Raw genomic sequence first — 14759 nt, forward strand, 5'->3', positions numbered from 1 at the left:
TTAAGTTCTTTTGCAAAAGTTTCATACCATATTTTTTCCATGCTAAGAAATAAAGCAACATAATAAAGCTCTACATGTCATTGGGAATGGATTTGAAAATATCACACTAACAAGAAGCGACTTGGCTCTCGGCGGCCCTGTTAGCTGTTTTCAGTCAGAAGAGGCATGACTGGGGCCGTGGTGGCTTGATTGGTGAGGCATCGGACTTGTGACCGGAGGGTCCTTGGTTCGATCCTAGCCGGTCAAAGATCCAGTCTTCATTAAAGGTGCTTGGGAGACGTTAAACATGCTGGTGGTCACAAAGTCCCCCAAGTGAAATGAAACCTCTGGGGGTGCTAGGCCAGAAGTTATATGGCGTCTGGTCTGGTTCTAAATTATCGATCTGTCCATAGACGGTGCTGCCATCTATTGTGTTGTCTGAGCCAAATTGGACTTCCTCCTAGAAATGGGCACTGGATTAAACGGAAGCCATACCCCTCTGCCTTAGAATCGAGTGGCAGAAGTAACAACAACAACAGAGGTATGACTGATTTTGCTTCCTTTAGATCCATTAAGGCAGATATTGCAAATGGTAATTTTGGATGTTATAAGTACTTCTTGAAGGATTTGTTTTTGAAATAAAAAGTATATTGTAAATAGTCATTTTATGCGTAAAACATATTGTGGAGAGCAGTGGTTAAGTTTCAGGTTTAGTCAGCCCCTCGTAATGCCTTTTTGCGGTCCACTTAGAGGAACAGAACTTTGCCGCCCTAACCTGAAAAGCAGTATCTAAATTTTTTGCGCGTTTGTAGTTGAATCACTTTCTAGTGTAGTTTATTGTGATAATATGTGTTATCCTACAACACTAAAGGCACTAGTAAAAGCAAAATATAAAGGAACTACTTAGGTGCCCAACATTTCTGCATGGTAGTGGCCCAGCTAAAATAATTAATTGGTTGTTTTCTCAAAATTGACAGTTTGGGAGATACAGCTTTCTTAATTTGAACTATGTAAGACATTTTTCATGTTTCTCTTTGAAATCCCTTCAGATGGGCCAGGCCTAGCTCCTGGGGTAGAAGACCTGTGCTACCGCCTAAGGCGGCAAATTTCAGAATGGCTGCAAGGAGGCAAAAAAAAAAGAAGAAAAAGAAAATAAAAAACTCAAAATTCGTTCCTCAGGTTTTTTTTTTTTTTTTTGCAGCAATACGTGGGAGTATGCTCAATGATTTAAAATATATGTAAATATGGATTATTAAGACGAAAGGGCGGCACTAGTCAACATTGCCTGGCGCGATAAAATTACTAAAGCCGGCCCTGGGGGCAGGGAGAGTCGTGGGAATCCCTTGCAAATGCAACATGGTAAACCTGTCGCTGGTGAAGGTTCTATTAACTGGAACCAAATTTTTCTTACACAGACTCCTGAATAATGTGATTGTTATAACATTTTTTCCGATTGTCTTTGTTGCATATTAAACAGCAGTTCCCCCAGAATTCCATGAAGGTACTGCATAGCTTACAAGTAAGTGTTAAATATTGTCGGTCCTCAGAGTTGTAGCCAAAGTTTGGCTACGTAATTATATTATTATTTCACCCTCCCTTTTTATTTCTGGTGGATGAATATGCCGAAACTTTAATGTTTATTTTGTCAAACTTTAACGAGAAGCCTTTGTTTTAACATTTTATTTTTATTGACTTCTTCAGGAATTTTCAAGAAAAATAAGTATGCCAGCTGTTTCTGAATCATTTAATGTCATGCACTTTAAGAAAAAAAAAGAAGAGAAATGGATAGATAAAACTCTTAAAGAAGTTACTGATGGCTCTGTTTCAAAACAGATGTTTGTTGGTGCTGTTTCTGGATGGTAATTCTTATTTATTTATAGATTTCTTTGTTTTTTTCATCTTGAAAACTCTACTTTCAAGTTGCAATTCATTGAAGCACTATCACTCTCATTATATGTAAATTAATCAGAAATGACAAATGGATAGCAGTTAAAGCATATTAAATTTTCAAGTGCATCAAGTTAGTAAAAAAAAAAATCTTAGAAACTTCTGGATTGTTATACTAACTGATGTGTGGGATTTCGTTGGGCGGCGTCTTGCTCGTGATCCTCGTCTTGTTGCTTCAACAGACGAACTTTGGTTGCGCATACAAACAATAAGGAATACTCTTCCTCAGGCAAAAATTCAAACTTTGTTTCACTCCATGCCGAGTGAGTCGAGTAGCAGCTCTTATTACGGCGCGTGGTGGCCACACAAAATGCTAATTTCTATCTCTTTTTATTGTTTGTTTGGTTTGAAAATGTAATCATTTATTTGTACCATTACCACTCAACTGTGTATTAAATTTCATTCAACTAGGATGCTTCCTTCATGGTGTTACAATTTTCACAAACAGGAGTGTATATGTATACTAGCTAATTGGCATTTATTTCAGTAAATATGTTATGGCTGACTTTTGAATTTAGTTCAAATTGGAGATGAAACACATTGAGGCATTTAGAAAGATAGTGAACGCATTCATTAGCTTTTTTTTTTCTCTTTTCAATTTTAGCTTTTTGGCTAAAGTACTTTTGAACTCAGCTTTAACCATGCCAAAAACTGGAAATAAAAATTACAGTTCTATTGTTGATTTTTTTTTTCTACAAAACCTATAATTTAAACTCTGATTTTAAAATTGTATAACTGCACTTTTGAAATTCAAATTTCTATGCTCATATATTTTTACATTTCATACTGTTGTGCTTTTTATGCAAATTTTTGCAACTCCTAATACGACGATTTAACTTATTTTAGATTTGCTGATATTCCAAATAATTGCTTTTCAATCTCTATTTTTCTTACTGAAACATGAAATACAATTTCAGTGTCTGAAAGTTAAAGTATAGTAGTTGAAAAAAAAAGTTCTTTCAATTCCTTGGGCAGAGAGTTTGGCCCCTTAAGAGTGTAGCTTCTCCCTGTGGGCAGTGTTAATCTCATAGTCCTCGGTACATTATGCTTGAACTAGAATTGGCTATGCTTACCAGGAAACCATACAGTACTGTAATAATGGAAAAAAAAAATCTAAATAAGTAGCAAGCAAGAGAGCAGAATAAAACATGTATTTGGATACATGAATTATTTGCCCAGCAGTAGCACAACATAAACTTCTGTTCCCCCTCCCCCTTTGCCCCAGTGGTTGCAGGGTTGATATGTATGTCACTTTGCCCAGTATTGAAATATGAGGTCTTAAAATCTTCCAAAACTTTTTAAAAGTCGCCAAATTGAAGGAGCTTTAGGGAGAATTGAGAGATCTTTCACACGTTTGCAGATGGATGTCCTGCCTCATATGCAGTGAAATTGCACGTAGCTTCAATTTCTTGCTAAGTTTTTAAATTTGGCACTTTTCTTGTAATTTCAGCTGATTTAAGAGCTTATATTTCGATAACAGGGAGCACAAGCAAATAACTTTTACATTAAAAGAATGCCTCAATATGCTCTTTGGATTGCTACCTATTCAATATTTTTCATTATTACACTAGTCGTGTGGTTTTCTGTTTATGAAAATTTGCTGCAATTGAATTGTACCAATGAAATCTTCCATTGAATCTTTAAGCCCATTATTTGAATTTCTTCTTATATTGTTTTACATACAGGAAATATTTATTTTAGTACAACAATAAAACTAAAAAAGAAAAAAAAAAACAGTATGGTTTGTTTGAAATTTTCCACAGTGTCTAATATTTTGGCAGAAAAAAAAGAACATTTCCATGGGTGCTAGACCAGGGGATAAGAGCCTGCAGCCTAAAGGGTTCACTTAACTTTCTTGAATTTTTTAAACATTCAGTTTGCACGAATAGGTTCAGTCCCACAATGATGTTGAATTTATATGATTAATATTCAGTTTTTTTAAGAATGTTTACTTAAAAATAGTGAAATAAATGGAACACAATAACCTTTAAAACTGCTTTTGTGTCCTGTTGCTCATCTTCCAAACTTTATCTGGCATTTCAATTAGAGCACATATAGGTTTCCCATCTTTGTATTAAACCTTCATTGTTTCAATATACACGAAGGCCTTCCATGATGTAAGATTTAAATAATTCCACCGTATTTTGATTTTCGTAACATTGAAAACATTATTTCAAGTAGGGGTTCTCAAACAGTGGGCCGTGACCCTGAAGGGGGTTGAGGGATGTGTCCAGGGGGGTTGCAAGAAGTGGAAGAAGCATTTAAAGAAAATTAATATAATACTGTATTTTTATTTTAAAAAAAGGTACACATAAATCTTTTAATATACATACAAGTTGGTTTTTGTGTTCTTTTAGTTAGTGGGATACATGAGCTTGTTTGGAATTAACCCATTTTTTAATGTCTGGAATGAACTTTGTAACACACAAAATGTCATTTTCCACTGTCAAACGATTTCTTGATTTTGTTTTTAAGTTCATCATTATGGAGAATCCTTATCACAGTTGCAAGTTGTAGAAAATTTTTTTAGTGCGTGTAATGATAGAACTTGAAGGAGCGCAAGGTCAATAACTGTCATAAAACTACTGCAAGATTATAAAATCAGTAAGGTGCCTTATTATAAAATAATTAAAGAGACAAAAATTCATTTTTATTTTACTAGTTTCTTGTGTTTCTAATGATAAAACGTAACTATTTGTAGTTTTTAGTTATTTTTTTAGGGTTTAGACTGTTTAAATTTGGGGGGGGGGGGGGTCGCTAAATACTTAGTCTGAAAGTTTGAGAACCCGATTTAGAGTATTCAATTGGTAAAAAATATTCATTAGTCATTTACCTACTATATTACAGAAGAACCAAAAATATGAAAATAATTTTTACAACTGGAAACAAATCACGATTAATCATGTCTGACTACAACACATGATGTTAGATTCTCTCTTGAAAAGCAATGTATTGAATTGTACAGACAGCATTATTTGTTAAAACTATTAGAATGTCCAACTTATACTAAGATCAAAGTACATAAGTGACCCCTAATTGTGTTGCTATCTATTTGAAGTGTTGAAAAATCAAAAGAAAATAGTCAATTTTTTAAACTTTTCATTTGATAATTTAGTTGCTGAAAGCATATTACAATCAAATAAATTATCCTGTTGTTACTAACTCATATTTGTGTAAGCAATAATTTTTTAATCTAACTATTTTTTCTTTTGTAGGTGTGCTGGTGTTGTTTGTTCAAAAGTAGGGAAAACAGCTGCTTCTGCATTAGCTGGAGGGTTATTTATGTTTCAAGTTAGTATTTTCTAGTGTTAAGTTCATGCTTTCTTTTAAAATCTTTTGTTGAATGTTTTGCTCTTTCTAAATTTATTCTTAAATCTTTAAATATGAATATTATGTTATCAGGGCCCAATACAGGCTGATTTTGCTACCATTTTTCGGTACCTTCACAAAGATCTTGTTTTGAAATTGGTACTTTCACAAAAATTAAGTAATAAAATCAGTAGCTTCACAAAAACATCGAAAATTTCACAAAAATTCACATTTTAAAATATAAAATTTGTTTCTCTTGGTCTGTTGGTTTATAGGAACAATCACTTAAATAGCAACCTTTTTGTGGTATTTTAACTAATTTTTAGCTGTTTCTCGCCAAAGTGTATTTATGCAATATTATCGCAATCTTTTTTAACATGTTTTGGGGAACCGTTTTTCTCATAATTTCCAAAATTGTACACAGTACATAGCCCATTAAGCTGAAATTATGATGGTATTTTTGGTACTTCTTGGGTTTTTAGCTCCCCCCCTTCCCAAAAAACGAAACCTGTTAAAAATAATACTGGATGACATTTACACTTTTCGAACTAAAATTTCACTTGTTCTACTTCTCTTTTACAAAAATTAGGATGCCTCTAAAAGCTCACAAAAACAATGCTGATAAAAAAAAAACTTTCACAAAAATAAAATGATGCAATACTTTCACAAAAATAGGTAGCGAGAAAAAAATCCTGGATTGACCCCTGGTTATAGTTAATTTATATTTAAGTACAGTAGCCCCTCATCACATCGCGCCTTGATATATCACTCTTTTCTTCTATCTCCCAAAATGAAATATTAAAACCAAAAAAAAAAAAAACTTGCTTTAAGCTTGAAACCATTCAGACAGGTGTCATATTGACCCAAGTAGAAAAGAACATGCGCCCTCTCTGACTGCCTTTTAGTACAGAAAAGATTTGCTTGGTTACACAAATCAGGATTTGCATTTGAGAATAGAAGAATGATCTGGATGGGCGAAAGAGTTTTTCTGAAAACAATCGGGTTACTTTTCACATCCTTTCTATTGTAAATCGAAGGGATTAGAAAGTGTATAGGGAATAAGAGGGTATTTGAATGTTCACTCTTATCTTACTGTAGCTAACAAAGATCCTCTTCATTCGCCATTTGATATTTGTGCCTCTCTGACACTGAAGATTTACTTAAATTGAAATCTTGTTTAAATTTTAATACCCGTGATACTACATTCGTGAATTGCATTGAATCCATTTGAAAATTATGTCAAAAAAAAAAAAAAAAAAAAAAGCTAATTTACTTGTATGTTGTATGGATAACTATTTTTAATGACCTCGGTTATATGGCTCTTTTTCTTTGTCCCTATAACGAGGGGGTTGCAGTAATCATTAAATAAAAATATCTTTCTGTTATTTTCATCTATGTTAGGGAGAACAAAATCTTGTAAAAATATAGATATTTAATCTCACAAATGATCCTTGAGATTTTTTTGTCAGGTTTTGACTCTCCTTTCTAGGAAAACACTTGGTTTCTCTGCCTCTCATGGCACACTTCTTTTCTTTCATCAAATGCAAAATTTTGCAGAAATGATATGAGCTAGGTATATTATGATGAGTATCAAAATAAATAAATTATAAATATGTCTGACTAAAGTCTGGGAGTAACCGATTTGGTACAAGAAAATAAAGCACAAGCATATAATATAGACGTAAGCAGGGAGTTTTTTCCTGCATGACAACCCGCATAGATGAGCTACAAAGCTGTAAAGTTTCCACTGTTATAGTCATTATGGATGGCACTAGCTAGGGGGAGTGGATGGTTGTCTCTACTGCAAAGATCTTGCTCCAGCACCTCCAGTCATTGCAAAAATCTTGTTTTGTTAGACATTATTTATTTATATACATGAGATAATTTAGCAAAGAGTACCATACATTCCCTTGCAATTGCATGGACACCTTTCTATCACTTTTCAACAGGCAATTTTTTCTTACTTTATACTTGGAAGGCTTTTGGGGTTTTGTCCCACTCTTGTTGTAGGGGATTTGGATTGTTCTATGATTTTCTGCTTTATAGTAGTCATTAGCTGACTACCAAGACCCAATTTGGCTTTCTACGTTTGAGATTGTTAAATTATTTTTTAATAAATGTGGGAAAATCATTTCTCAACCAAAAAACTGCTGTGAATTCATCTGAATTTCTTTCAGTTTAGCAAGGTATTTCGATTATTTTACCAAAAACAATAGAAATACAAATACAAATGTGACGACCAGCAACAGGCTCTGGGCCCAGCTAGGCTGGTCCTAGTCAATTAATTAGTCCCCAATGAAGATCAATGGCCCTCTTAAAGCTATCCACTCCCTTGCTCATTACCGCTTCTTCCGGTAAGCTATTCCAAGTGCCCACGACCCTGCTAAAGTAGTAGTTTTTCCTGATTTCCAAGTTAGCCTGAGATTTAAATAGCTTAAAACAATGACCCCTTGTCCTGCTTTCCCCGCAAAAATTTAATCCATTTACATCTTTCATTTTGATAAATTTAAATAACTGAATCATGTCCCCTCTGACTCTCCTTTGCTCCAGGCTATACATGTTAAGCCTATTAAGTCTGGTATCATAATCTAAATCTGAGAGTCCCCTTACTAATTTAGTTACCCTTCTTTGAACCCTTTCCAATACAAAAATATCTTTCTTCAGATAAGGCGACCAAAACTGAACAGCATACTCCAAATGAGGTCTTACTAAACTCCTATATAAAGGCAGAAGAACTTTCTTAGATTTGTTTGAAATAGATCTATTGATGAACCCAAGCATTTTGTTGGCTTTGTTACTAGCAATACTGCACTGTTGACTAAACTTGAAGTCCTGATTTATAAAGACACCCAGATCCATAACATTTGCTGTCTGATTTATGACTGAACCCTGTAAACGATATCTCATACGCTTATTTCCATGACCTAAGTGTAGCACTTGACATTTCCCTACATTAACTGCCATACCCCATTTATCTGCCCACTTAGTAATATGATCTAAATCCTCTTGCAGCTGTTTTACTTGTTCTTCGTTTTCGACAATCCCCATAACTTTTACATCGTCAGCAAAACAATTCATGCTTCCAGAAATATTTTCATTGATGTCATTCATAAATATAATAAACAAAAGAGGCCCTAAAACTGATCCCTGAGGAACCCCACTTAAAACATCACTCCAATTAGAATGATTTCCTCTCACAACTACTCTTTGCTTCCTACCAGTAAGCCAATTTCTAACCCAAAGTAAAGTTTTTCCTCCTATTCCAATGTCAGCTAACTTGCTGAGAAGAGCAACATGCGGTACCTTGTCAAAAGCTTTTTGAAAATCAATATAAACAACATCCACACATTTTTTGTTATCTAAAGCTGAGGTAACCTTGTCGTAGAAATGCAATAAATTAGTAGTACAGGATTTACCTTTCCTAAAACCATACTGCAAACTAGTCAACAGACTATTAGTCTCTAAGAACATCATGATCTTAATTTTGATAAAAGTTTCGAAAATCTTACAAATCACCGAAGTCAAACTTACAGGTCTATAATTCCCAGCAATACCTTTAGACCCCTTCTTGAAGAGGGGCGTTATGTTAGCCAGCTTCCAGTCCTCTGGCACCGTCCCCGAGTTATAAGAAGCATTGAAAATATTCAAAATAACATCCACTAATTCCTCTGCACATTCAACTAAAATTTTTGGATAAATATTATCTGGTCCCGGAGCTTTAGTTGCTTTAATCTTTTTCAAATGAAATAAAACCTCCTCCCTGGAAAATACAAAATCCTCAAGCTGTATAATAGCTTGTGTCTTGTTAGTGTCAACTGTTGAGATACAGTTATCGTTAAACACACTGGAAAAAAAGTTATTTAGAACATTTACAATATCCCTATCGTTTTGGATTAAATTTCCATGCTCATCAACCAAAGGCCCAATTTGACTGTTTCGAGCTTTCCCAGAATTAGCGTAAGCAAAAAACCTCTTACGGTTCCCATCAATGTCATCTGCCAGCCTTTGCTCCAATTCCCTTTTCTGAATCCGTACCAAATACTTAAAATTTCGCCTTGCCTTACCATACTGGAGCCTCTCCGCACTCTGACCAGTTTCTTTAAACTTACGAAAAGTGGCTTGCTTATAATTAAGAGCTTCTTTAGTCTCCCTGGAGAACCACATAGGCCAAATTTTGGTACTAACACCTTTTCTCCTAAATGGAACATAGTCCCCAACGGTTTTAGCAAGTTTATCCTTAAATTCCGTCCACTGCTGATCTACGTCGCTATTTCCCAACCCTGACGAAAAAACCTCTTTCAAGCTCTGCCTAAGTGCAACAAAATCAGTGTTTCTGAAATTGGGCACAAACCTAAAATTATCATCTTTGCACACTTCAAATTTAACCCGGAACCTAATGCTGTTATGATCACTATCTCCAATATGCTCCCCTACACTCAACCCCTGAACAAAACTACCTATGTCACAAAAAACTAGATCCAAAATGGCCTCCTCTCGAGTTCCCTGAGTTACAACTTGATCTAAGAAACAGTCACCAATTACTTTTAAAAATTCCTCTTCTTTGCCATTACCAGGATAAAAATTATTCCAATCAATACCCGGAAAATTGAAATCCCCCATTATGATAACGGATCCCTTACTGGATATGTCACTAATAATACGGTACATCTGTTCATCTTGTCCCTGGTTTGAATTAGGTGGCCTATAAATGTTTCCAAAGCGTAGCTTTTTGCCCTTACTGCTCATCAACTCCAGCCAAACCATATCAATATCAGTAGGCTTATCATTTATGACCAATTCATTGCAAATAAAATTGTCTCTAACATAAAATAAAACCCCACCACCTCTTTTACCTACTCTATCCTGTCTGAACAAATTATACCCAGCAATATGTAATAACTGTGCATCAGATTCGGTAGCCCATGTCTCTGTAATTCCAATAACATCCAACTTCTCATCCATAACTATGCTTTTCAATTCATCCATCTTGTTCCTAATACTGCGAGCATTGGTATAGAAAACTTTAAGCATGCCTAAGTTGCTTTTATTTAACACCCTGAAATTTCCTAAATTACAATTGTTAACATTACTACTCTTGTTCGTCACTTTATTTCCATTTCTAGCAATACCCAAAAAAATTTCATTCTCACGATACCTGATGCTTGAACCATGCCCCCCATTCCAACTTAGTTTTTTGACTCCGAAGCCCTTAAAATTAATCCACTAACCATTTTGACCCCTGTAGAGCTCAGATGCAGGCCATCCCTAGCAATCCAATCCCGTTTACAATGACTCCATACATCAATGAACCTGATACTGCGCTTTTCGCAAATTGACTTCAGTAGCAAGTTCATACACCTCGCACGTTGATTTAGCCAGCTCCTATGCACTCCATACCTGGGAAGCAAACCAACCACTTGGACATTCGTCGAAAAGCTGGTTGCTTTATCCAACAGGGATTCCCATTCCCTAGAAAACTCCTCATTTTTACTGTGGCCTACATCATTTGTTCCCACCCACAAAGTAACCATGTCCTCCTTATTCAATACTCCCTTCTTTTCAGCAACCATATTAACGTCTTTTACCCGAGCCCCTGGTAAACAACACCTAGCCACCTTACGCTTTACTCTCCCAACTGTGTTACCCACCTCCCTTACCATAGAGTCCCCCAAAATTACACCCTTAGTTTCCCAATCTAACTCCTCATTTGAAACTTCCCCCTGAATCTCTGAAACATTTATACCCTCTATTTCTATTTTTTAAAGCAATTGATAAGATAATTTTCTTTTGATGTTTTTTATTAAGAAGTTCTAACGTTAGAATAAATTGTTTTTTTTTTCTTTTTGTAGATGCACCTATCAGTAAGTTGTGTATTAGATGCATGTTAAAAGAACTAATCTGAAAAACATTACTCAAGTATAAGCATGGGAAAAAAACAAAAAATGAAAGTGTTTATTAAATGAATGTCTTCAAAGAGTGCACTTTAAAATTGTGTTTGAAAAAATGAAATTTCAATTCATGTCAGAGAAATATGGAGAAGGCCACAAATGTTACCAACAGACAATGTGTTCAAATCCTGTATCTAAACAAGATTTTCATGTTCTTTCAAATAAGTTTCAACAGTTTATTTAGTTTCTTCTTTAAAGAAACATTTGAGGGCTTATTCATTTCTGAAGTCATTAAGGTGTCATTTGTGAAGAATCCGCAGAAGTGAAGAATCCTTTTCATTTGTAAATTTTCTATGCATTGCATTATCATTAGTAATTAGCATTAAATTATCTTTATTTATATTTCAAATAAAGTCTTGCTTTTACAATTTAGGTTGCACAGCACCAAGGTTACATTAAAGTAAATTGGAATAAAGTGAATAAAGACTTAGAAAAAGCAAAAAAGAAACTTGATAAGCATTCTACTAAAGAATTACCGTGGTTTCTTGAAGAAGTAAGTATAATTATTGCTCTATTTATTTAGAGGATTTTTTAAAAATACTCTTTCATTTAATAATCACAATATAGGTATATGTTTAAATTATCATTCGAAAATTGAAGCAAAGTGTTTTGTGATAGGAGTAAAGGGGGGGGGGGTCTATTATACATTTCAAATTTATCAGTAAAGCAGGACTTAGGAAAATACCCTAGATTTACAATTATTTTAAGCCATTTGTGCTAGCAGTCACAATGGGCCATAGCAATGCCTAATTGGTGTCCAATTGAAGGAATTAACAGTTCTTCATAGTGGAATATCTGCCTACTTATTTTATTATTATTTTTTTTTCAAAAGAACAGAGTTGCTAAACTTCACTACTTTCAAATTAATTCAACTTTTAATGTAATATAAGTAGAACATGTTTTGTGTGGTTGAAATCATTTTTAGAAATTCTTGTCACAAATTGTAAAATTAATATCAGGGTTCGTACAGGTCATGGAAATCCTAGAAAGTCATGGAAAAAAGATAAACAAATTTCAGACCTTTAAAAGTCATGGAAATTTATTTAAAGTTATGGAAAATGTCTTGGGAAGTAAGAAAGTAACAATAACTAAAAGAGCGCTAGAAATATTGAGTGATTTGTAATATTGCATATGAATTGAATGATCTCAAAAACAAATCAGAGTTTTCGAATCCAATTTCATCCACTTCTGTAACAGCCGCTCACCTTTTTTTTGTGATGTGATTTTACTACTGGAACATCACTAATTTTGAACTCACCATTATTTTCAGTACTTCTTATATTTATATTCTGTAGTAGTGGACTTGCACGTTCTTGATTTTGCCACGCCCTATAAAAGGTGTTATTCAATTGCATCCGAGTTCGTTTCAACTACTTGTAAAAAGTTCATTATTAAATTTATCAGAGTTTATTTTATCTTTACATGTTGAAGGCTTTAAAATAGTCAGGCAATAGAAAGAAATAGGGGAATTCCAATACTCTAAAACAGTAGTTTCAACATACAGTTCGCAAAACTGATCCTTTTGGCTAGCTGAAATATCTGGTTTGAAAAAATGAATTGACTGAAAAAAGTGGCTTTACTTTAATGATGAAATATTCTGCCCAGTTACATGGGTGATTAGATGCCCTATTGACATCAAATGACAATGTTTTTATGAATGAAATCTATTATTTTAAACTTAGTGATGACTTATTCAATTTTTGTCCTATTCATTACTATTGTGCTCTATTTATTAAATATTTATTAGACATTTAAACATCAGTGTATTGCATTCACTAAATTTTTATTTTACTTGAACTTATTTGATGAAGACAAACAAGAATAATTTATTACTTTCAGCAGTATGCACTGATATTTTTTCAGTCACAAGTAAGTGCTCTAATGAGGTAGTAGCACTCACGCAAAAGGTTTTTCTAATGCCCATTTCCAAAAATTGGCAAGTTTGACATTAAATAGTACTGTTCTCTTTGTGTAACAAGGTCATGAAAATTTTTATGAAGTCATGAAAAAGTCATGGAAATTTTTTATCAAAATTGAGTATGAACCCTGTAATATTAAAAAAAGAACTATATCTTCTATTTCAATAAAATATTAATCTGGAGCAGCTTTTACATCAATATCTAAAATTTCAATTCAGAATACTGAAAAGTGTTTTTCCCTTTTATGTAATAAACTTGCACTGTAATTAGTTTTGAACTTCAGTTTGTCTATTTGATTTTTTTGTAGAAATAATTACAAAAAATTTTCCAGGCTAAAAGTTTCCTGCACGAATACAAGTTCCTTGTCACAGGATTTGGTGGTGGTTTTCTCCTTGGTATTGCTATGTTTTAGCTTTAATGTTCAAACAATGTACTTATATTTTACCAGATGTTCTAATATTGTCAGTATATAGTGTGTTATAATGAAATAAATAAGATTTTTAAAAAATGTTTTCTTTCCTAGCCTCATTTCCATTTATCATTAATGTGATTCTGGGTAAAGCTTATACTACAGGGTGGCGACAGGAACAGGAAAAAAAAGTTCCCTGACTTTTCCCTGATTAAGTTCACCAAATTTCCCTGATTTACGATACCAATGATAATGGTTTCCTTTCTTTGCCCTACTGAAAGGCATTTCATATTAAATAAAATGCAGCGTTTAAAACGGTTTAAGCTGTTAATTAAAATAATTTTTGAAAAGATGCTCCTTTTTTTGGTAAAAATAGTTATTAAATTATCGACCGAGAAATAGTATAGGAAATCTAAAACAAATACTTCACTTCCAGGAACCAGTTAACATAAGAATTCTAAGAGAACTTATTAAAACCACTCTTAAAGACATATCTAATCATGATAAAACTAAAAAATTTAAATGGAAATAATCTTGAACTGAACTTTCAAGTAGTATAATTGTTACTGCAAGAGTAGCAAATGATAGTTAATGTATAGAAGTAATGTAGTTTTACTAACGTAAAAAATACTGCACCGTGTGCAGGTAAACGGCAGTATTTGCAGAAATTAGTTTTCAAGATATTTGATAATCTGAAGTAACAGGGAATAATAACATGGCAAAACAAAAAAAAAGTCAAAATTAATTTTAGCAATTAAATTAAAAATGCCAAGTGATAACTTTAAAGATTTTTTCAACATTAATTTAAAAAATAAAAATCCTTTCTTGAAATCGTGATATATTAGTATGCTAATTACTTCAAGACAATAATAAGTAAAAGCAAGGGAGCAAAGTCATTAATGACGGCTTTCTCTTTGCCTGTTGGGTTGTTTATTTTACATAGCATGGAATGCGTGAAGGAAAATTCAAGCTAAGTAAAATAAACATCTTTACAGACACAGAATCAATCTTAAAAAGCTCATCCTAAGATTGAATACTTTGACCTTGAGGAAAAAAGATGCACAAATATTCAGCAATGTATAATCGTACCTCATTAATTTTACTTTCTTAAAACAAATAATTGGCGAAAAATTCGTAGGGAACCAAAGTATTTCCTTTTGCAAGGAAAAAAAAATTTTTTTTTCTTCATTTGATCAATTTTCCCTGATTTTTTCAAAATTCCCTGATATTTCCCTGAGTGATAAAGTT

At 33.5% G+C, this 14759-nt stretch overlaps 1 protein-coding gene across 1 annotated transcript; it reads left to right on the plus strand.

Annotated features, from left to right (window-relative positions):
* The first annotated feature begins 499 nt into the window (after positions 1 to 499).
* Positions 500 to 13614, plus strand: LOC129231274 (FUN14 domain-containing protein 2-like). The gene is made up of 5 exons (XM_054865556.1): positions 500 to 520; positions 1681 to 1838; positions 5142 to 5217; positions 11557 to 11676; positions 13434 to 13614. Exons 2-5 carry the CDS (start codon positions 1702 to 1704, stop codon positions 13512 to 13514), a joined length of 414 nt encoding a protein of 137 aa, XP_054721531.1. The 5' UTR covers positions 500 to 520; positions 1681 to 1701; the 3' UTR covers positions 13515 to 13614.
* Positions 13615 to 14759: the final 1145 nt, after the last annotated feature.

The sequence above is a fragment of the Uloborus diversus genome, chromosome 10, assembly GCF_026930045.1.
Source record: "Uloborus diversus isolate 005 chromosome 10, Udiv.v.3.1, whole genome shotgun sequence".
NCBI classification, from domain to species: Eukaryota; Metazoa; Arthropoda; class Arachnida; order Araneae; family Uloboridae; genus Uloborus; species Uloborus diversus.